Source organism: Neomonachus schauinslandi, chromosome 13 (assembly GCF_002201575.2).
Source record: "Neomonachus schauinslandi chromosome 13, ASM220157v2, whole genome shotgun sequence".
Lineage (NCBI taxonomy): Eukaryota > Metazoa > Chordata > Mammalia > Carnivora > Phocidae > Neomonachus > Neomonachus schauinslandi.
The window spans coordinates 41,266,044-41,289,943 of NC_058415.1; the positions used below are offsets into that span (position 1 = coordinate 41,266,044).

Sequence of the window (23,900 nt, forward strand, 5' to 3'; positions counted from 1 at the left end):
TTTAAATAATCTCTCCATGCTTGTCATTTTACACAGATAGTATCATAAAACATGTAATGACAGATTAAGACCTGCCTAGCAGAGGGAAAACTAAATTACATGACTTTTATTAAGGCATAAATAAACCTATTAACCATTATCTGGAATACCAATTAGTAGAAAGTGCACTGACAATTTTATTTATCAACACTAAACACAATTATTAATTACAGACCTGATGAATCTAGCAGCAAGCAGGCCATGTTGGATATGCTGGGACCTTAAGTCCATTATGTGAGAGGGATGATTACCAAAATCCTGTGGGGAAATAAGTAATTGTCGTTGTAAAATTTTAATTGCCTTGGACTAAGGCAAATTATATTTTCTTGTCTGAGAATATAAATAGTATGACATTAAGGTAACAAGCTTCAGTAGTTGTAAATGGAAAATGAATTTATGTTAGGTTTTAAAGCAAAGAAAAGAGTGATGATGAATTTTTAGTGTCATAGTGTTCAGTGTAAATGATATAATGTACATACATGCAGATTTTCTTTAGATATGTTGTTTAGTAGGTGAGCTATTTTCTGCATTCCTTTTTTTCATAGTGAAAATTAATGTGGGAGGGGACTTTTGAATGAATCACTACAGGTGAATGGGAATTAGATAACTGAGAAAATATTTTAATTGTGTTGCGATTGGCAGAGTTGTGAAATGAGCAAGAGACAGTTCACATCTTTTCTGCCTCTTTTTTCTTTTCCCCCCTGCCCCGAAGATCCAAATTCCAGAATTTGTGGACATTTACTCATAGGTGCAGCCAAGAATTCTTTTGCAAAACTCATGGATAAAGTTAGTCTGGCCATGGAGAGTATACCTTTGCATAGTAGCAGGAGTATTACATACATAGAAAAAGATTCTCTGGTTCAGAGGTTGGCTCGTGGACTTCATAAAGTAAATACGCTGGCCCTGAAGTATGGTCTACGTGGCCATGTGCCCATTTTGGTATGTATGCAATTTCATTAAATAGTGACTTTAGGATTGTAAATTTAACTCTGAATCACACTCATTTGTAGTTTAAATTAGTTGTGCATGAATGTATTTAGATTTCCTTTAGGTTTCATGTACTCTTTAATGCAGTACGTAATAGCACTTCCGAGTAAGTGTCTAAAATATCCAAATACAAAAGTTCTGGCATGAGTTGTGATTTTACTATTTCTGTAAGTAGACTGCAACAGAATGCTATGAGACATAAACAAATGTCAACTCCGTTTTCTAGCCATTAGATTATTTATTTTCGTTGGTTGTTCATTTCATATCAACCAAATTATTGGTCACATAAAAAGTAAAGCTTTCACCTCTAAGTGTCAGTTACAGCTAGTATTGTTCTCTGTATAATCCAAGATACATTTAAGTTGGTAAAATGGCTGTTGCTATTGATTTATTAGTAAACCTGTAGTTACTGCTTGTAAAATTGCTCTTGATTAACAATAGAAAAGCACGGCATCGTTACAGAAGCAAATATTTGGATTTACACAAAGACTGCACGCAGCAGAAGTGGAACGCCGCTCACTGCGCTTGGAGGTCACAGAATTTAAACGAAATGTGAATGAAATGAAAAAGGAACTTGACAAAGCCCAGGGTCTCCAAATGCAATTAAATGAATTTAAGCAGTCTGTAAGTATGTGTGATTTACAATACTGTGGCTCTGGGGAACTCTCCTCTCTCTATATACACACACACACACACACAAACATATATATACACATATATACATACACATATATACACACATATATGATCTATATATCTCTATATAGCTCTATATTTGTTTTAACTTTTGGTTTTTTTCAAATAATTCAGAGTCCCATTAATAGGATTTCTTTTTCTTCAGAAAACTTCTCTTCTAAAATTCCCCAACAGTACTGCATTATATATGTCAAAGTTGCTGAGAGACTAGATCTTAAATGTTCTCACCACAAGAAGGAATGATAATTATGTCACATGTTAGAGGTTTTAGCTAATGTAATGGTGGTAATCATATTGTGATTTATATATAGGTGTATCAAATCAACAGGTTGTTCCCCCTCAACTTAAACGATGTTCTATCTCAATTATATCTCAAAAAACCAGGAGTTATACCAGATGCTTGAAGTAATACTGATTCTGTCAGCAGAACTCATAGCCCTGTTAAAATGTATACTCTGGCTGAAAGTGTAGAAAAAGAGGAAGTTATAGTTAGGATAGATTAACTGCTTTAGCAAACAAACCCCCAAATGTATACTAAAAAATAATAAAATACTTCTTTCAATTGAAGAACCTGATGTTTGGAATGGGAGGTGGGATGTCCTCTCTTTTCCTTTATATTGAATATTTTGAGTAAACTAGATTATTTCATTTGAAATCAAATTGCTTTTCCAAAGAAATGTTCAATTTAACTTCCATCGAGCTCATGTATTATTTAAGAAACAGAAGATAGCTGAGAAAAGAAAGCCTGGATACCAAATAACATTAAATCAAGATCAGAACGTGTAAATATATGAAGCACAATAAAATGGAGATTTCCACATATTCTATTTGCCACCTGGGTTAGTAGCACTGCAGTTCTCAGTGTGGATATAGGAATATGGAGTTACCCTGAAACTTCAGAATTGTATCCAACTGATGACAACTAATATAAATTTAAATACAAAATTTGTTTCCTAAATCTAGCAACAAGCTACTTTTAGTACCCCCTTCTTTGGGAAACCAAAGTTTTGCAAGTTCAACTTCAGTTTAAATGGCTAATTTGGAATCTGCAATTTTAACATTTGTGGAAAGAGAGTGGCAGATAGCAGTTTAGTTACTAATCCTATGATAACGTAAATTGCTAATGTTAATTATTATTTCAAGTAGCTATGCCTTGAAAGGGCCAAAAGTTCTTATAAATTAGTCAGGTCAAGTAATTGTGAATTACCCTTCTGATTGGGGATAAGTAATAGTTCTCTTATCAGTGAATGTCTAAAGACACGAGTTTTTCCCTCATTTTCTTAGTTTTTTGTTCAGAGAAGGTAAAATTATAGAGCTGCCTCAAATTTTTTTATTATAAAAGTAATACATGATAGTCGTAAATAAAAATACAGAAAAGTGTGAAGAAGAAATTTAAATCACTCTAATCTTACCACCCATAACCAATTAATATTGAATTATGGACGAGTTTTGTTCCCTACATTTTTTTGTGTGTACACATGCAGATGCATGCTCTTATGCACAGTTGTAGTTTAGAATGATTTTGCATATACAGTTTGCAAAAAAATAGAAATATTAATATTTATTTATAGTATTAGAAGCATTTTCTTGTGTCACTTATTATTTTTTTTTTTTTTTTTTTTTTTTTTTTTTTTTTTTTTTTTTTTTTTTGTTTTTTTTTTTTTTTTTTTTTTTTTTTTTTTTTTTTTTTTTTTTTTTTAAAGATTTTATTTATTTATTTGAGACAGAGAGAATGAGAGAGAGAGAGCACATGAGAGCGGCGAGGGTCAGAGGCAGAAGCAGGCTCGATGCGGGACTCGATCCCGGGACTCCAGGATCATGACCTGAGCCGAAGGCAGTCACTTAACCAACTGAGCCACCCAGGCGCCCTTGTGTCACTTATTATTAATTCCATCTTAGATAAATGAATACTGTTCTATCATATGGATATATCAGAATTTATTTGACTATTTTCCTGTTAATAGATGTTTCATTTTTTTCCAATTTTCTTTTGCCATTAATCTTAAATCATAAAAAGCTGTTTATACTTTTAAAAGCCAGTTCCTTTTGAGTGTGTCTCTGCCTCCTTTTGATTTGCTTTTAATTGTGTATACTAACTAAATCTGGGATGTTGAGGTGGTCTGCCAAAATGGAAAGAAACAGCTCTTGATATAATTTGAGATTTAGAATATAGCCAACTTTTTTTTAAGGTGTAGATGATAGTGACTTTCCTGAAAATTGAAAGATTAGATATGTTGCTTTCTGGAATATGTATGAGGAATTCTAGGTATTCCTACAGTAGGATTTCCTAGTCCATAACTATTAGGAAAACAAGTTAACATCTTATCTTTGATTAGTTTGGAAGTAGTCAGGACTCAGTTTCCAGAATCTAGAGAGAAGGTTAGAGTTTGAAGAAAAGTTGCTGGAAGGTGACAGAATCCTCTTGTAAGAACTTTGGTTGAATAACTGGCTTGCAGCAAAAGCTAAGAATATGTTCCAGGAAATGTTTAGTGTGAATTACTTTCACTAATGTGTAGAAGTAAAAATGGGGTTAATTGAAGTAATAATTGAAGGAATGACATATGTACTTTTTATACTTTGACATACAATTGTAAGATGTAACGTTATAAAGTGATGATTTCTAATATTTAATGACCATATTGACCATGTATCAGGCACCGACCCTAAACACTTCAAGGAATTGATTTATTTAGTCCTCTCATATCAGTAATTGTTCAAAATTATTATTATCTTTATTTTACAGAAGAGGAACATGGGACACAGAGCAGCTAAATAACTTTGCCCAGAGTCACAAAGTTAGTTAGTAAGTAGAACTGACAAGATTTGGACCTGAGTAGTCTGGTTCCAAAACTCATGCTTTTAACCACTTCAGTACAGTGGTTAATGTCTATATCTAGCTGTGTTAATAAAGGATTGTTTTATTAAAAACAGAACAGATGGAAAAATGATGCTACTTTCCTCTAAAAAAATGGAGTGTGCTTGCAATCATCATCTTTCACTGATTTCAGGCAAAGCACATAGGAGGAAAATAAACTAGCTTCTTTATAGTTGGTCTAAAAGTGTAACATAAAGGGAAATATCCTGCCTGCGAAAGCTATTTAGTATTTTTTTTTTAAGATTTTATTTATTTGTCAGAGAGAGAAAAGAGCACAAGCAGGGGGAGTGGCAGGCAGAGGGAGAAGCAGGCTCCCTGCTGAACCAGGAGCCCTATGTGGGACTCGATCCCACGGTCTTGGGATCATGACCTGAGCTGAAGGCAGATGCTTAACCGGCTGAGCCACCCAGGCATCCCGCTCTTCAGTATTTTTATTGCTTCTGAGCACTGTGTTCATCTACTGACCGTGGTTCTATAACAGCCATCTCCCATGATTTTTTTTTCTTTATTGGTCCTTACAGCTGCTTTTCCATCTCTTTCTTATTCTCTTTTGCTATACTTGTTTGATTCTGTTTACTTTCTGAAGAGTGAACAGCATTGAGTCAGTCTCTGGGAGGGATAGATGGACAAGAGAGAGGCTAAAATTAACTAAGTTTAAGGTGAAGGAGAAATTTTGGAGGAGTGGAAAGAAGTCCTGGGAAATGATGGGGATCTTGATTTATAGAGGTCAAGTGACAGATGGTCTGATCGCGAGGAGTGATACTTGAAAACAACATAACAAACAAAAGGTAGAAGAAGTACAAAAGTATCTGTTCATAAGACCGAAAGGAGTGCTATGGTGTCAGGGAATAGAGGGATGGTAAGAGGTTGAAATGAATGGTAGTGCCCAGAGGAGGCCGTTAAAGTTGATGTTCTCGAAGTGGAGGGTTTAGTTGTAATGGGACAATGTGGAGAGTAAGGCAGCTGTTAGGAGGGAGTACAAGATAAGTGTTCCTCCAAATCTAAACACTGTAAAAATATCAGTGATACATCAGATACACCTATCCTACATGACTCTCAGGAAACGAGGCAACTTTCCTGTGAGCTTGTGATCATTCCCTTTACCTTGTGTCAACTTGGGTAAATCCTTCCCCACCTATTTTTATGCTGGAGTGTTGCTGTTGTTTATGCCATACTTTAAAATTTAATCAGTGTTGAGGAATGCATTATATTACACCTTTGAAAAGTAAAATAATAGTACAAGACAGTTGCTTCTGGGAGGCAGCAGGCAAGGTACCTGGCGCCAAAGTAAAACTGAGTTAAAACTATATTATGATACAGAAAGACCCATGTAATAAACTTATCCTCAAACTTAGTTCTAGTAAAAAAATTTTCTCTGCATGAGATGTGTGTTTGCTGTTGTTGGCCCACAAGGAAACTACAACTAAGCACATTTGTCTCATGTGGCAGAAAACTCAGAGATAAAGTCCACATTCAACTGCACTAGTTTATGTATTCCAGATGCCTCGAATCAATAGGATTTTTAGTCTACTCTTCCCCTCCCCCCACCCTAAATTAAAAAAAATTTTAAATCAATTTGCTTTATATTTGTGGTTAATTATATTCACCTCAAAATCTTTTCAACAATGGGAAAGTTATCAGTCTTAAATAGACATATGTATTTAATATATACAGCATGGTTAAATGACTTGTACAGTGCTTTTTAGTTTTCCATATATATTTCTCAGGTTACTTCCCTTTTGTGAAACGTTCCCATTCTTTGTACTTCAAGATCAAGATGTCTCTTGTTGTTTGCTAATTTATTTTCATTTGCTTAATTGTTTTGAACAGGAGATAATACATGTGTGTCCTGCCCTGGATTCCCCACCTTTTAAGGGATGGCCCCTGGCTAGAACTGTCTAGACAGATGTAGTGCTCCATTCTCTAAAGCAGTCATGATATCGTAAAAACTCTGCTGTATACTCTGGTGCACACTTTTATTTGTAGATGTTTATATAGGAATATTCTTTCATTCAACAAATACCTGCTGAGCACTACTGAGTACCAGGTACTCTTCTGTGTGTTGAGTGGGCAAGTGGAATGAGATCTGCCCAGTGGAGCTCCCATCCTTAGATATATGGTTGGTGGCAGGGTGCAGACAGGCAGTAAAAAAGTGAATAATTACACAAAGTGAATTTAGATAATGATAATGACTATAAAGAAAACAAAGGAATATGGTATGGTAGTGTGAGTAGTCGAAGGAGTTGGGAAGGGATGGTCTGGTAAGGATTCTTGAAGGAGGGGATGTTTGACCAGGGAGATGTGAATAGTAACGCATGCCAAACACAGACTTTCAGGTAATCACTTAAAAGCATCGAAACTCGTTAAAGGCTTTAGTTCCTGCAATCTTATTCTTTATAAAAAGTGCTCATGTATGAAAATGTAATCTGAGCAATATGGATTTATTTGAACTTGAAATAAGTTTCCTAAGATTTTATTTGACTAAAAATGATCACTTCGGGAATATAGCTGTTCTACTTTAAAAACCAGGATGATGTTTTTTTGTCTTGATTTATGAGATTAAGGAAAGCAAGTTGTACTTTGTCATGTATCAGACATTTAGAAATGTGTGTGTTATACTCTATGATAGCAAATCTAGTTCTGAAGATTAAGTGATATAACAACGCAGCTAGCTTATAACTGAATTTTTTAATCCTTTTTTTCAGAAACTGATCACCCACGAGAAGTTTGAAAGTGCATGTGAAGAACTGAATAATGCATTACTTCGGGAACAACAGGCTCAGATGCTGCTGAACGAGCAGGCACAGCAATTGCAGGAGTTGAATTATAGACTTGAACTGCATTCCAGTGAGGAAGCTGACAAAAACCAAACTCTAGGAGAAGCTGTTAAGGTAGGAAAGTGTCTCTTGCGGTAGTGGTTTATTTCCTTTAGGTGTGGATCTTCGAGGGAATCATTTATAGCTTCTGCTAGGGAATAGACCCCAAGATCTGAAATTTTATCCTGTAAAAGTTTATAGGGATGGAATGAACTTGGTTCTGGGACCTCAATTCCAAGCATGCATTCACATGTATCAAAAATGTCAAAGTAGGTTTTACTTGGATAGTTGAAAACAAAGTAGGGGTATTTCCAGTAATTACTATTATTTCAAGTTTTTTTTTCATTTACCTTCCTTGTTTCTTCTTCTCTTTAGTTGTTTTTGTTTTATGCCCTCTGGACATTGAAACTCTACGTATCTTTTGGATTGTGTAAAGTTCTGGGTCTGGGTCTGTCTGATTCTTATATAAGTGTGTGCCTGGGGAGGAGGAAGGTTTGGTTAGAAAGAGTTGTTCTCCCTGTCATATATTTGTGGCAAAGCTACTTAGAAGGGAAAAGAGAAGTTACAATAAAATAGTTGCCATTTAGAAAATTTCATTAATGGATTTAGGACATGGTATATTTGGAAAATGTTGACTATAAAGTTTAATAGAATTATACTGTATGTCTTCTTTGGAAAAATGTGTATTCATGTCTTCTGTCCACTTTTTAATTGGATCATTCATTTTTTGGGTGTTGAGCTTTATAAATTCTTTATCTATTTTGGATATTAACCCTTTATTGGATATGTCATTTGCAAATACCTTCTTCTGTAGGTTGCCTTGTAGTTTTGTTGATTGTTTCCTTCGCTGTGCAGAAGGATTTTATCCTGAAGTCCAGATAGTTTATTTTTGCTTTTGTTTCCCTTGCCTCAGGAGACATATCTAGAAAGAAGTTGTGTTGGCTAATGTTAAAGAGGTTACTGCCTGTGTTCTCCTCTAGGATTTGTATGGTTTCAAGTCTCACTTTTAGGTCTTGAATCCATTTTGAATTCATTTTTGTTTTTGGTGTATTCTGATTTTTTTTAAAAAAGATTTTATTTATTTATTTGACAGAGAGAGAAAACACAAGCAGGGGGAGTGGCAGAGGGAGAGGGAGAAGCAGGCTCCCCATTGAGCAGGGAGCCTGACGTGGGGCTCGATCCCAGGACCCTGGGATCATGACCTGAGCCAAAGGCAGATGCTTAACCGACTGAGCCACCCAGGTGCCCTCCCCTCCCCCCATTGTTTTTTGATGAAACTGAGAGAGTTCAGTTGACTTGCTTGGGGTCTTTGGCCTATAAATATAGAAACTGGGATTTAGTATTGTAGAAAAAATTAGAAACTAGTGAAATTTAAAAGAAGAAAATACAGATGAATTTAAAGAAGGAAATACAGATGACCTTAAAGAAAAAAAAACCTCCTAGGATACTATTAATATTTGGGGGTATATTTTTCCTATTATGTGTATTAAGTCGAACCATTTGAAATTGCTGTTTTTAAAAGTCAAAATCAGACAAATGCCAGCAATTTTATATGGTTCAACTTAATATATATAGGTTTTCTTACATAAATGAGAACATACAAACTATTTTATAACATATTACTTAATATGTATTAATAATAGTTGTAGGCATTCTTACTAACTGATACGATTCTGTGATATCAATGTTTTTTCTCCTTTTTTAACACAAGTAATAAATATTCATTATGTAAAAATAAGAAAATATAGATGAAGAAAAAGAAAAATCAAAAGAATCCCAAATCATATCATCAGATATATCCACAGTCAAAATTTTGTGGTATATTATTTCAGACCTTACATTTTGTAAATAATAGAAATATAACCAAATATAAGTTAATAAAAATACAATCATACTGTTATATATAATTTTTAATTTACTTTTTAAAAACATCATGTCAACAATTTCTTTCCACGCTAATAAAGAGAGCAGTGTCATCATTTTTAATGGCTGATGGAATTATTTTGAATATGCATAGTTTATTAACCTAGTTTCTTATTGTAGGTTTAGTTTCATTTCAGCTTGTTTCCTTCCTTCCTTCCTTCCTTCCTTCCTTCCATGTAATTCTAAGATGCGCAACCCTGTGGCTAAATCTTTATATACATATCTGTGATTATTTTCTCAGCATAACTTCCTAGATGAGGAATTACTAGCTGAAAGGCCACATGAGTAAAGTGTAAATATTATAAATTGGCCTACAGCAAATTTTTATCAGTTAACGTCTCTCCTAAAATGTATGGCAGTTTCACTTTTTACCTAACCTGGCTGTTACTACTTAAAAAATTTTGCCAATTTGATCAATGTGGCCTTGTCTCTCTGATTTGTATTTCTTGGATTACTAGACAAGTCGAACATTTTTAGAAATATATTGCTCAACATTTTTATGCTTCATGTCCCATTAATAGATAATGCAATTAACTAGGCTTTGACAAAGCATATAACTGTGTCCTATTGGAGTCTTTTCTTTCTGTAATAGCTTGGAGTTTGTGTTTAGGTGTAGTACCTTCCAGCAGATGAAAAGCTGTTCATATTAATTTCTTTAAAATGCCAGTAGCTTAAATATTGTTGTCAGGAGTAGAGAATTGTTTAATTACTATCTCTTAATTAGAACTAGCAGGTGGTGATGTGAAAATGCTCTCTTGTGGGAGGCAGCACAGTTCAGCAGAAAAAACACTGGTCTTGGAACAAGTATTTCCAAATTCAAATCCCCATTCTGTCACTTGGGCAAATAACTTAACCTTTCTCAGCCTCAGTTTCATCTTCTGCAAAATTAGGGATAATGATACTTACGTTACAGAGTTTTTATGAGAATTAATTAAGATACTGGTTGAAAAACAAGTATATACTTGATAAATATTCTTTTGTGTTTTTCAGTAATACTTAAATAAATAGTTTTTTATTTGTCCTGTGCATAACTTCTTTTAAAAAATAAAGTGTCTTGGGACGCCTGGGTGGCTCAGTCAGTTAAGCCTCTGCCTTCGGCTCAGGTCCTGATCCCAGGGTCCTGGGATTGAGTTCTGCATCGGGCTCCTTGCTCAGTGGAGAGTCTACTTCTCCCTCTGCCTGCCGTTCCCCCTGCTTGTCTTCTTTTTAATAAATAAATAAAATCTTTTAAAAAAATAAAGGGTCTTCTTCTTTTTAAAAACAAAATAGATCATGGGTACAAGATATGGAAAATACAGAAGAGAAAACAAGTTACTTATAACTTATCATCTGAAAACAACCAATTAACATTTTGGGGTTTTGTTTTTAGTCATATTTCTATATGTAATAGTTTTTTATAAATCATACTTTGGATGTGATGTTCAGAAAGGCCTTCCTTTATGTTACAGTTAGATTTTGACTAAGATACTCCTGTATTACAGTAGAGCATCAAAGAGTAAAGGGATCTCCAAGGACAAAAGTATTCAAACACCAACAAACCCCAATAAGTGGAATCAGAGTTAGCACTGTGAAAAGATGTGGGGCTTACCCTGCAGGCAAGTATCAAAGCCAATGTTAGAAGTAGGAGACAAAGCTTTGGGCTCCACCAGTAGATCAGGCCTTGAGCCTGAGTCTCCAGCACTAAGGAACTGCCTAATACCTGAATGTGATAATCTCAGGTCAGTAGTGTCTGGGCAGAAGCTAATGTAAAATTTTCTCTAAAAGAAAGCCTGCCTAATTTAGTTCTTTCAGGAGCCCCCCACCAGACGAAATTCAGCAAAGAAACTGGCACATGGACAGGTATGTTAATCTTATATTCAGCCACATTGCTAAACTCTCTTGTCAGTTTGAGTGATACTTGATCTGTACTTTCTAGGGTTTTCTGCACAGAACATTACATTATTTGTTCTATAGTGACAGTTTATTTTTCCTTTCCAAACCTTAATCTTTTTTTTTTTTTTTCCCTTCCTTGCTGCACTGGCTGGGACTCAATGCTGAGTAGAAGTAGAGGTAGCAAGCATCCTTAACTTTCTCCTAACCTTGAAGAGAATCTTTTTTACATTTCTCCATTAAGAAGGAAGTTTGCTACAAGTTTTTAGTTGGTAAATCCTCACTGGGTTAAAGGAGTTTTCTTCCTAGATTATGCATAAATAAAAAATCATGAATGAATGTTGGATATGATCAGATACATTTTTATGTATCTATGGAGATAATTATATGATTCTTCTCTCTTATTCTGTTGGCATGTTGCATTATATCAGGGATTGGCAAACTATGGCCCACAGACTGGATTTGTATGGCCTGTGAACGAAAAATGTTTTTTAATGTTTAAAAGGATCATAAAAAACAAGCAAAGAAACAGCCCAAAGAAGAACATGAGACAGGAACTTCATGTGACACAGAAAGCCTAAACTATTTCGTATCTAAAGTTGCTGGCCCCCACATTATATTATTCAGTATTCTAATGTTAAGCCAGCCTTGCATACCTGAAATCAACCCCGTATAGTTGTGATGATTTTTAAAAATACATTTCTGCCCTCAGTTTGTTAATTTTTCACTTACGACTTTAAAATCGATGTTCTTAATCATGATTGTTTTGTAATTTATCTCTGTCATACTGTCCTTGTCATTTTCTTGGTATCAAAATTTTGCTCACGTAGAAGGACTTCCCTTTTTACCCCAAACACATGGAGTGGAAACTAGATAAAATATCACAAACGAATTGTGCAGTATATAGCTGAGCTTAAAACAAAGTGAGCAAAATACTTAGATACTAGAAATAGAGAGGATATCCAGAACCAAATGGTGAGTCAGGTGAAGTCCAAAGAGGTCACTGTGGTGTGCACACCTAGCTGGGGGCTAAAGTTGGTAATCCTAATGTTAGGGAAATCCAGGCTTCCCTAGGATTAGACTAGGAAAGAGCTACCTGGGTGAAGCTGGAAGTCCACAAGGGCTGCCCCTCTAGGAAGTGGGGAGGAGACATTCCTGCCTACCTGCTACAGGGGAATTTGATATCTACTTTGGATATTGGGTAGGAAAAAAGTCACAAAAGAAACGAAGCCCAGGCTTGCGCCACACATAAGAGTAAGGCCTTGGTTTACGCTACCTTCAAGTCCAAGGGCTGCTCTGCTGAGAAATGACCTTCTGTATGGCCTGAGAAGCAGGACAGCCAATCATGTTAGTTCCGGTCTGAGTCCAAGTCTGAAGGCAAGAGAGGACTGGTGTCTCAGCTTGAAAATAGGCAGAGAAAGCAAATGCTCCCTCTCTGAGACTTTTAAGGTCCAAAGGTACTTTAAAACATACTTTAAAATAAGGGTTTTTAAATGTTAGAAGAAATAAGGTAGAATAGAAATTATAAGACATGAAATAAAGATGCCATTGAAATAAAAAATGCAGTGAATGGTTTGAACATTGGGTAGACATTAAAAAGATGTTAGTGAACTGGAAGATAGTGAGGAAATCACCCAGAATGCTCTGCAGAGACAAAGTGGTGGAGAATAGGAAGTTAATACCAAAGAAAAAGAGAATTATATATATATATGTATATACATATATATAAAAAAGATTTTATTTATTTATTTGTCAGAGAGAAAGAGAGAGAACAAGCAGGGGGAGTGGCAAGCAGAGGGAGAATCAGGCTCCATGCTGAGCAAGGAGCCCGATGTGGGACTCGATCCCAGGACTCTGGGATCATGACCTGAGCCAAAGGCAGATGCTTAACCAACTGAGTCACCGAGGCATCCTGAGAATGAGATATATTTAAAAAAAGAATGAAAGTAGAATAAAATTGACTGAAAAATATTTAATAAACTTTTAGAAGTAGAATCAGGGAAAAGCAATATTTTGAGCAAGAATGACTAAGAAGTTTTATAGATTTAAAGAAATACTTGTAACTTCTCAAATTAAAGGAACTCACTGAACTGTGAACAAGATGAAAAAAAAAAATGAATAAGCACCTAGAAACATAGTAATGAAACTATAGAATAGCAGAGACAAAGAGAAAATCTTAAAATCTGTGGGCGTAGGAAAGATGGTCTTTCTGTTGCTGATCTTGAATTAATGGAACTAGTTTAATAGTTATAAAATTCTCTAAGATCTCAAGTCAGTGAAGGGAACATGCTTTGAAGGCAGGAACTGTATAGATCTAGCATACCTCTGTATGATTGGGAGCTATAGACAAATGGATATGGAAAATATCGTATGGAAAAAAGTGGAACAAGTCAAAGATTTTTATTATTTTTTCCCCACTTTCCCATTCCGTACCTCAGATATTTTACATTGTTGGTCTATAATATCTTTAGTGCTACTGAACCTTTGAAGCAATTTTTTTTTTTAAAGATTTTATTTATTTGAGAGAGAGAGTGAGAGAGAGATCATGAGCGGAGGGGAGGGGTACAGGGAGAAGCAGACTCCCCGCTGAGCGGAGAGCCCGATGCGCAACTTGATCCCAGGACCCTGGGATCATGATTTGAACTGAAGGCAGACGCTTAACTGACTGAGCCACCCAGGCGCCCACTCTTGTGGAGTTTCATAGGGAAGTTTCAAGTAAAGCTTGAAAAAAAAAGCTACAGTATGAGGCACTGGCTTAGAACAGATTAGAGGTATAGTTCTCTTATTCTAACCTGTTATCTAGCTGGCCGCAAGGTCACCACCACTAAGGTCAGTGCCTGCATGCACTTTTGGGTATATGGAAACAGGCAAACCAGGAGGGAGGGTACCTCCAAGAAAGAATCTTGGAGTATTTATTGGTAAATGGCACTGACTGAAAGCAAACAGATTAAAAACCTGCCAACTTCTTGAGGCAATTGTGTTGCCTAAGAAACCACAAGTCTGGACTAAAATAGCCTTATACTCTCTGAGCCTTAAACGACAAATCTTAAATGAACTATCTGTCCCCCCCATTTTAATCAATGCACAGCATTCCATACTGTAAATATCATGGTTTATTTAGTTATTCATCTGCTGATGGCATTAGATCTGTGGCATTTTAAAAAAGTATTATAGATTAGAGTAAGGAGAAACTGAGTAACTATCCTGAAATGACATTGCTAATATGAAGAGATTTTTTTTTTTTTACTTTTGCTCTCTCCCTGGTAAGTTTGACATTAAGAATGACCAAATCATTAGGATTAGAATAAAGGTATAGCTGTAGTTGTCCCTCATTTTTTTCCTGAGAAAAGTTAGGTATCTATTAAATTCTGGTAACTTTCAATTATATCGGAAATAGATTATTTATTATTTATAGAAAATTTAAACATATTTTTATGTTTATAAGATCATTTAATAAAGCCAATAATCTTTCTGTTAAGTTAAAAAATCATCTCCTGATTTATCTTTCTTAAAAAATAAATTCTGTTCATCTAATTAATATACATCTTTGAGCCATTGCTGTGTGGAGAGTACAGTACTTGGCTTTGTGGAGAATATATTGAATTTAAAAAAGAATACTTTTGGGCGCCTGGGTGGCTCAGTTGGTTAAGCGACTGCCTTCGGCTCAGGTCATGATCCTGGAGTCCCGGGATCCAGTCCCGCATCGGGCTCCCTGTTCAGCGAGGAGCCTGCTTCTCCCTCTGACCCTCCCCGCTCTCATGTACTCTCTCTCATTCTCGCTCTCTCAAATGAATAAATAAATCTTTAAAAAAATAAATAAAATCTTTAAAAAAATAAAATAAATAAAAAATAAAAAAGAATACTTTTATCTTAATGCTTAGTGAGATTTTTGATATGACAATGAATGAGAGCTTCTGAAACTATTATAAAATCTTAAATTCTCTGAATTGCCACAGTTTGGGGATTTTGCAGACATTGGTTGAGAGAAAATGGCTTAGGAAAAAAATAAGGATTTATTCACAGCAAGTCTCCCAAATAGTTCCTTTGTCTAATTTGGATCCAGCTCTTATTCAAGTGCCCTTTTCCATCATCATTTTTTTTTAAAGATTTTATTTATTTATTTGAGACAGAGAGAATGAGAGACAGAGAGCATGAGGGGGAGGAGGGTCAGAGGGAGAAGCAGACTTCCCGCCGAGCAGGGAGCCTGATGCGGGACTCGATCCCAGGACTCCAGGATCATGACCTGAGCCGAAGGCAGTCGCTTAACCGACTGAGCCACCCAGGCGCCCCTCCATCATCATTTTTAAAAAAGATTTATTTATTTATTTTAGAGAGATTGAGAGCCTGAGTGAGCACCGGGAGGGGTGGAGGGAGAGGGAGAGAGAAACTTTAGCAGACTCCTCGCTGAGCTCGGAGCCTGACCCTGAGATCACGACCTGAGCTGAAACCAGGAGTCGGTTGCTCAACCGACTGTACCACCTAGGGGCCCTGGATTTTTTGTCATCGTTTATGTCACCTGCCTACTTCTATCTTGTCTACACTCCATCAAGTGGCAGCAGACTCACAGGGTCTCAAAGACGCCTCTTCCCAGCTCCCTGGATCATTCCTCACCTTCTTGCAGCTACTCTGGTTTTTTCTTGTTTATGTCTCAATTTTAATAGAAAATTAACTCTATGCTTTGTTATTTTCCATTCTCAAACTTAAGTACACTTAGATTAGAAAGAAGCAAGAAGAAAGAGTATGTTTTTTAAAATTCAAATGGAATAATTTGCAGGGGGATATTTTGGAGCTGGAACAACTGTGGCAAAGGGTCACATTTTATGAATATTTACCTTCTTTTCATTAAAAATGTACTAAGTTTTATACTATTCATAAAACTATTTGACATACTCTGGGGGTACACAAGGTGACTTATTGCAATGAAGTTACTTATTTACATAATTTTGAATAAATAGCTATATTTTCTCTGTTTAACTTTTAAACAAAAGAGCCCTCAAATTCATTTCCCTTAAAAATTTAAACATTTTTTAGTTGATAAACCCTGATTATAATAATTAACATCTATCACATAACCCACTTTCATAAAGTAGGATTATTAACATCATTACTTAATTTAAAAGTCTTATCATTTTTTACTTTAATCCCATATATTTTTAATCTTCCTAATGACTTATACCATTGAGACCTATAGGGTAGTCAATTATATTTCAAGGTCAGAGAAAAAAGAATTAACAATAGCTCTCAAAACATTTTTTAAAAATATTAATTTAGCAGAGAAGATTCAAGCTAGAATCTAGAAGATCCATAAAAAGTTCTTATTCCTATTTTGTTAATCTGAACAACATAAAAATATATAATAAAATAAAACTCCTTTTCTGTTTAAAATTATTATGACATAATTTACTTTTTTCAAAAATGTATGCTCTCATATATAATTTTAAAATGCCTTCTCCATGTTTAAATGGAGAAGTGGCAATTTGGAATTAGAGATGCCATGTTTCTTAATTGCGTACTAACCTTTCATTAGATCATATTTTAAATATTACTGAAATTTACTGAAAGTATTTTGAATCATACAGTTCAATTTTGTATAAAGTTTTTTACAAACATTACCTAGTTTGTTTTTCTGATTAAACATGATCAAAGGAAGAAAAACTTTAAAAGCATAGAAAAAACAAAAGTGTGGGGCACCTGGGTGGCTCAGTCGTTAAGCGTCTGCCTTTGGCTCAGTCATGATCCCAGGGTCCTGGGATCGAGCCCCGCATCGGGCTCCTGCTTGGTGGGAAGCCTGCTTCTCCCTCTCCCACTCCCCTGCTTGTGTTCCCTCTCTTGCTGTGTCTCTCTCTGTCAAATAAAGAAATAAAACAAAAAACAAAACAAAACAAAAAGAATGCAAGCCCCTTATCACACATATGTAACTATTATTAATATTTGGCAAATAAAACTGCAAGTATGCTATATAAAGTTTTGCATCCTGTTTTTTAGGCAGAGTGGCATTATTTTTACATTTACATTCACACCATTCTGGCATCTATTAGAATTTAGACCGTAGGTATGCAAAAGTAGAAACAGTCATCAGTTACAGGTTAACAGTATGATCTAGACCAGAGAAAATGGTGGCTTGGAACAGGGTGCTCGGTGTAAAGAATGATGAGATTCTGGATATATTTGCATTTTGATGGTAAAATGTGCAGAACTTCTGGTGGGTTAGATGTGAAGTGTGAAAGAGATGAGTCAAGGATGATTCTCAGCGACCGGGTGAATGGGATTGACAATAAATATCAATGTTAAAATTATTTAAGAAGCTTATCTTAATAAGCCATATACTATTCCATCTTAAATATATTTATTTTCTTGTTGTTGGATATCCAGAGTGTGTCCATTTTTCACTATTAAAATTAAGATGAGCACCTTATAATTAAGTCTTCAACTACATAGCTGCTTATATTCTCAGGATAGAGCTCAAGAAGCAGGATTTATTGGGTCAAAGATATAGATATTTCAAGTTGGGGTGTGTGTGTATGTGTGTGTAAGCCTATGAATATTTTTTCAGATCTGTATTTACATCTGGTGTATATATCTGAAAAGGTATATAAGAGCACCTGCTTGGGGTGCTGGGTGGCTCAACTGGTTGAGTGTGGGACTCTTCATTTTGGCTGAGGTCATGATCTCAGGGTCGTGAGATCAAATGCTGCGTTGGGCTCTGAGCTCAGCATGGAGTCTGCTTGAGATTCTCTCTCTCCTACTCCCTGTGCCCCTTCCCTCCCTCAAATAAATAAATAAATAAGTCTTTAAAAAAAAAAAAAAAGAGCACATACTTGACCCCATTCTCACCAGCATTAGGTATCATTAGGTATTGCTGTTAAAACACAAATCAAAGCCAAGAACATTTGCCAGTGTGGCAGATAAGTAAACCTGTTTGTTTTTGGTTTTGCACTGAGCATAAAATGAACATGAATTTCCCCTACATAGGTGTTTTTTTGTTCAAATAATTTTATGTAAGGTTAATTTGTTATTTGTAGTGTAGTTTTATTTTTTATTTATTTATTTATTTTTTGGAGGGGGAGGGACAGAACAAGAGGAAGAGAGAAGATCTTAAGCAGGCTCCACACTCAGCACGGGCTGACACAGGGCACCATCCCACAACCCTGAGGTCATGACCTGAGCAGAAACCAAGAGTCAGACACCGAGCTGACGGAGCCACCCAGGCGCCCCTGTAGTGTAGTTTTAGAAAAGAGGGAGAACAAAGACTTCTGAATATATACTTTAGTTAGACACATTGGTAAGGTACTTCATAATATTTTATTTTACAGTTGTGACATTTTAAGAGATAAGTATTATTCCTTACATTGTGTAGATGAAGAAACAAAAATAATTGGAAAAAACTTGACAATATATATGACGTGAGGCTGCTTTATATACAAGCCAGATGTGTTTGTTAATATTGCTTAAAAGGTTTTTCTTTAGATCCTTAATACTTTAAAGAGTGTTATTGTTGAAAACTTTTAATGTTAATTTATCACAGGAGGAAAATTTCATATTTTTATATTTAAGAAAAATAAAATGCTTCACACCTTTTTAATTTTAAAGATTTTATTTATTTATTTGAAAGAGAGAGAGACAGAGCATGAGCAGGGGGGAGGAAGCAGAGGGAGAGGGAGAAGCAGAGTCCCCACCGAGCAGGGAGCTGGTCGAGGGGCTTGATCCCAGGACCCTGAGATCGTCACCTGAGCTGAGCTGAGCCACCTAGGTGCCCCACTTCACACCTTTTTTTAAAAGTTGATAAACGCCATATATATTTTTTGGTGTATTATAAGAATATTTTCATGACAGAATAAAAAATTATTTGCCTTTAAACAAAGTCATTCCTAGGGTCAGTTTTAGAAGATATTATTGCTTCTAGACTTGAAAGTATGCATATTTCTATTATCTATTATATATTGCCTGCTTAAAGAAAATTCAATAGCAATGAATCTGATTTTCCCCTATCAAGCCACTTAATCATATTCTGAATTAGGCTACACGGTAGAGAAAAATCTCTTTTGAACTTTACAAAAAGGAATTGTACAGTTTATTACCAAAATTTCCATTTTATTAAAAAATGACATTGACTTTGGTTTTAATCGTATTCATATGTATATATACAGATATAATATATACAGTTTTATGTATATACGTATGCATATAATTATATACTCTATATAAATAAATTACATAGATTTCATTTATATGTTTATATACAATATATAATGCAATTTATATATAAGAATTTTATATATAATTATTTCTACTGATGTATTAATTGTATATGTGAGTATACACACTATAGATGTACGTATATCTGAGTATATGGAGGTATGTTGGAATGTACACTGTTAAAAACCTATTTTATGACATGTTTTGGGTGTGGTCTTTGTCATTTGCCTGTTCAGTCTTCTATTGGCTCCTTGCCCTTAGGTCACTTCCAACAGTTAGTGGTATGCTGCCCCCAGGTGGTAGCAAGAGTTTTGATTTACATGATCTTTTCGTCTGGATTGACAAAGCCTGTGTTTTCGCTAAGACCTAGATTAGAATTGTGAATTTCACAGGATTTTCTTTTTTTGTAATTAATAAAAATCTTTATTAAAATAGCTGAACATAGCAAAGTTCATACAGGAAACTGGCTGATTTCTCTACTGTAAGCTCTTAAGAAACAAATATTTGTGTACAATTTGGTAGCTCTCTTACTAATCCTTTACTCTTGTCTTATCTCTAGACTCATCATTGTACTTTGTTTAGAATGGTCCCTTAATTTGCTCGGACAGCCTCTGGTGGTCCAATCATTGCCTGAATTCCAACATGGCTCACAGTATCACGGCATGAGACTTAAGGCCAGTCTGCTGTTAAAATGTTTCCTTTCCTCTTGGGTTCTCAGACTTGGATGGCAGTAATCCACTTACTATGCTTAGGGAAGTAATAATAATTAAAGAGACGGAAGGAGTTTACTTTTCTTCTGCTCTAACTGTCCCATCTCCCCTCTCGTGGTATGCAGGCAGAACATAAAGAGAATCACCCCAGCTTTTCTTCTCCCTCCATCTATGGCTAAGTCTCAGATGACAGTACTTTTCCAGTTCACCCTATTAGAAATAGAACCTATCGATTTGTTTTTGTTTGCTACAGACTCCTGCCTTAAAAATACAAAGCACGTAAGTGATAACTGAAAACACAGACAAGGAGTAAGTGAGACCAGGCAATGGGTAGATCAGTCATCCTAGCATTAGTTCAGATAATGTTCCTTTGATGATGTAGGCAGAGTGGGAATGTGGCTGTCACACCTGGGGAATCTCTTGAGGACCTTGAACATCATACCAACACTATCACCACTGTGGACCAGAAATTGTGTATACGCTTCTGTAATCCTCACCGTTACCTGGAAAGATACATATAATAATACACAAATATAAATATATAATGAATTAAGGATCAGTTATTAATACATTTGCCCAGGATCACGTGTTTGTGGGTTGTGGAGTCAGCATTTCAATTCAGGATCTGCCCAACTTCACAGCCCGTCCTATTTCCAATATAGCATTTTCTTTTAGAATCTGGGGCATTTTATTTTCTCTGATGGATTTTTTAGAAAAGCAGATTGGTTAAAATATCTAGAAATGGAAATCAGAATAATTCTAGAAATGTCTTCATATACAGCTGTTTAGCTTTCAAAAGCTTATCCTCATGTGAGTGTAATTCAGCCTACTTCAAGGTCAGCTCAGTCTTGGCGGCAGGAGAGTACCAAAATGAGGCAGATGCTAAGCCTCGGGAGGATTATCGTTCTTACTTGGTGGAGTAATACTTGATAGATGCTTCAAAATTCAACCTCATTTTCTCCTGCTTCCCCCCACCACGACTTCTCTCTTTCTGGAACACATATCAGCCTGTCAGAAGTCGAATATCCTGGGGGCACCTGGGTGGCTCAGTTGGTTAAGCGACTGCCTTCAGCTCAGGTCATGATCCTGGAGTCCCAGGATCTAGTCCCGCATCGGGCTCCCTGCTCAATAGGGAGTCTGCTTCTCCCTCTGACCCTCCCCCCTCTCATGGTCTCTGTCTCATTCTCTCTCTCAAATAAATAAATAAAATCTTTAAAAAAAAAAAAAAAAAAAAAAAAAAAAAAAAAAAAAAAGAAGTCGAATATCCTGGTTTGATCCTCTGTGGTTCTTACATTTTCTCTTATATTTTCTTTTTGTTTTTGATTCTGGTCAAGTGATAAGTTTAATTTTTCTGTTTAGATATTTTATGTTGGTACTCATTTTTGTATCTTCTTAAGAGTTATAGTTTTTTTTATTGTGTGTTTAATAGACAATAAACAATTATTTAAGTTCTCTTTCTTTTGAGGTCTTTATGTATCTTTCCTGTTTGTTTCTGTTGCCCCCTTTCTTTCATTTGGGGGGGGTGTTGTCAAAGACTATATTTTACAGAAATAGCCACAGTAATATTTCTGGTCCCTCAAATGCTTCCAGAATTTTGCCAGCCCAGTATTAAGAGGTCGAGTCTGTTTCCCTCTCTTTGAAGTTGGGTGGGCCTTCGTGACTACCCCTGTGAACAGAATAAGGAAGAAGTGATTCTGCCTGACTTTTAGCACTAGGTCATAGGAGGCAACCTGGCTTCTGCCTGTTCATTCTCTTCTCTTGCTCTCGGCTTCTCTCTCTTTTTTTTTTTTTTTTTTTTTAAAGATTTTATTTATTTACTTGACAGAGAGAGACACAGCGAGAGAGGGAACACAGGCAGGGGGGGTGCGAGAGGGAGAAGCAGGCTTCCCGCTGAGCAGGGAGCCCGATGTGGGGCCCGATCCCAGGACTCTGGGATCATGACCTGAGCCGAAGGCAGACGCTTAATGACTGAGCTACCCAGGCGCCCCACTCTCGGCTTCTCTTGAGTATCTGTCAGTGTTCTCTGTTGGGAATCCAGCCATCGTTCTCTGGGGGCCCAGGCCACGTGGTGACCCACGTATGGCTGTTTTCAGCTATCGGCCTCGGCGAAGGCCTCACGCAACAAGCCAGCATCCATCCACTGCCAGACACGTGTGAGTGAGCCTTCAGATGATTTCACACTCTGGCCTGCTGCTGAGGCTCCAGTTATCAAGGAGCAGAGACTCGCAGTCCCTGCCATGCCCTGTCTTACTACCCGACCCCCAGAACCCACGAGCCTAATAAGTGGTGGTTTCACATCTTTTGGAGGGGTTTGTTCTGTAGCCCAGTGACTGGAACCAAGGCTTTCCTCAAACTTATGGTAGGATTTGTCTGGTCACTCACATTTAAAAATGAAGAAAAAGGGAAGACTTGGTGACTGGTTTGCTTTCCTTTAGAGCAAAGGGCTGTGAGCTGGCTATTGGGCTGTGTGACCCCCAGAAGAATATGCTGGTCTTTGTTCTGTGGCACTGATGCTCATAACCCCGCTGCCTCTTTCTCTCTGAGAGAACTCACCCAATTCTTGTTTGGCTTTAGTTTGTTTTATGGAATAAATGTCTTTTTCTTTTTTTCTTTTTTCTTTTTCTCTTGCAAGCAAATGTCTGTTTACAGTGGGTTCTGCATGGTTGGGGAGGAGCATGTGGGTGTGGTTGGTCGGTCTGAGTATAGCCTTCCCATGCATTTCTGTCTTCCGCACTTTAACTTACTGCTGCCCTGTATTGTGCCTTATGTTTTCACGTCTTAAGCATCTGCCAGGTGGTAGAGCACCACTCCTCTTCTCTGTACAAGGCTTCCACATGTCCTTGAGGCCGAAGGCTGGAGCCTCCTCTGCTGTGTTTCATTTTAAGTCTTTCTTCTGTTAATGATCCCTCTCCCTTTATTTTTGTTGTTGTTTGTTGATACTTTTCCCTCAAATGGAGTTTTGATAGGGGAAAGGAGTCATCTTGAATTGGACTTTGGGCCTCCTTGAATCGGTTGTCTATGTTTTTATAAAAATCTTTCATTTCATTCAAATTTGAGAATGTGCTTCATACACACCTAAGACTATGCCATATTGTTCCTCATGATGATTAAAAAATTTACATGTATCTGATATTATCAGCTCCTTCTTATTCCTGATTTTGTGTATATGTGTCTTTAATCTCATTAAAATTATTGGGTGAGAGTGCCCTAAGTTTTGTTCCTTTTAGATTGAATAGTCCACTTGGGTTAAAAAAATCTTGTGATTCTTGGACCTCTAGTTTGTTGTAGCTGAATAAGCATCTCTGCTTCTAAGCTATCCTTTCTTTGTGCCTGAGCAGTTAATGTGAGAATTCTCCATACCGACCTGCTTTCCAGTAGGTGAGAATGAGGTAAAAGGGTTAATCTTGTTATTACTTATAACTCATTAAAAAAAAATCTGAGGTGAGGACCTTTCTTTTTTAGAAGTCTTCAATAGTAGGGCTTCATAAGAGGGTAAAGGTAAAGGCTATAGGAATAAAGAAGAATAAAAGATGAATTAATATTTTACTGTGTAAGATTAATAGTATTCCTAACATAAAGAGATTAGGGTGGGGAATACGAGAAAGATTAGGATCTCAATTTTTGGCTTTATTGAATTTGAGAGGATCATACGTTTGAGTGAGGAAATGGATAGTTGTCTCTAGTAGTGAAGTGTTGTCAAAGATGTAAGGAATAGATGAAATACCTCGAAGATGTGAGAGGGCAAATGTAGGAAAGATCTAAATTTGGAAGACAGTAAGAAAAAGAGGA

General features: G+C 36.2%; 1 protein-coding gene across 1 annotated transcript in view; it reads left to right on the plus strand.

The window, feature by feature from the left end:
- CCDC171 (coiled-coil domain containing 171) overlaps positions 1–23,900 on the plus strand; it is a 310,199-nt gene that overhangs the window by 169,452 nt on the left and 116,847 nt on the right. Inside the window, exons 18-20 of the mRNA XM_044920762.1 lie at positions 752–978; positions 1,468–1,650; positions 7,303–7,488. Coding sequence (XP_044776697.1) covers positions 752–978; positions 1,468–1,650; positions 7,303–7,488 — 596 coding nt within the window. The remainder of the gene's footprint in view (positions 1–751; positions 979–1,467; positions 1,651–7,302; positions 7,489–23,900) is intronic.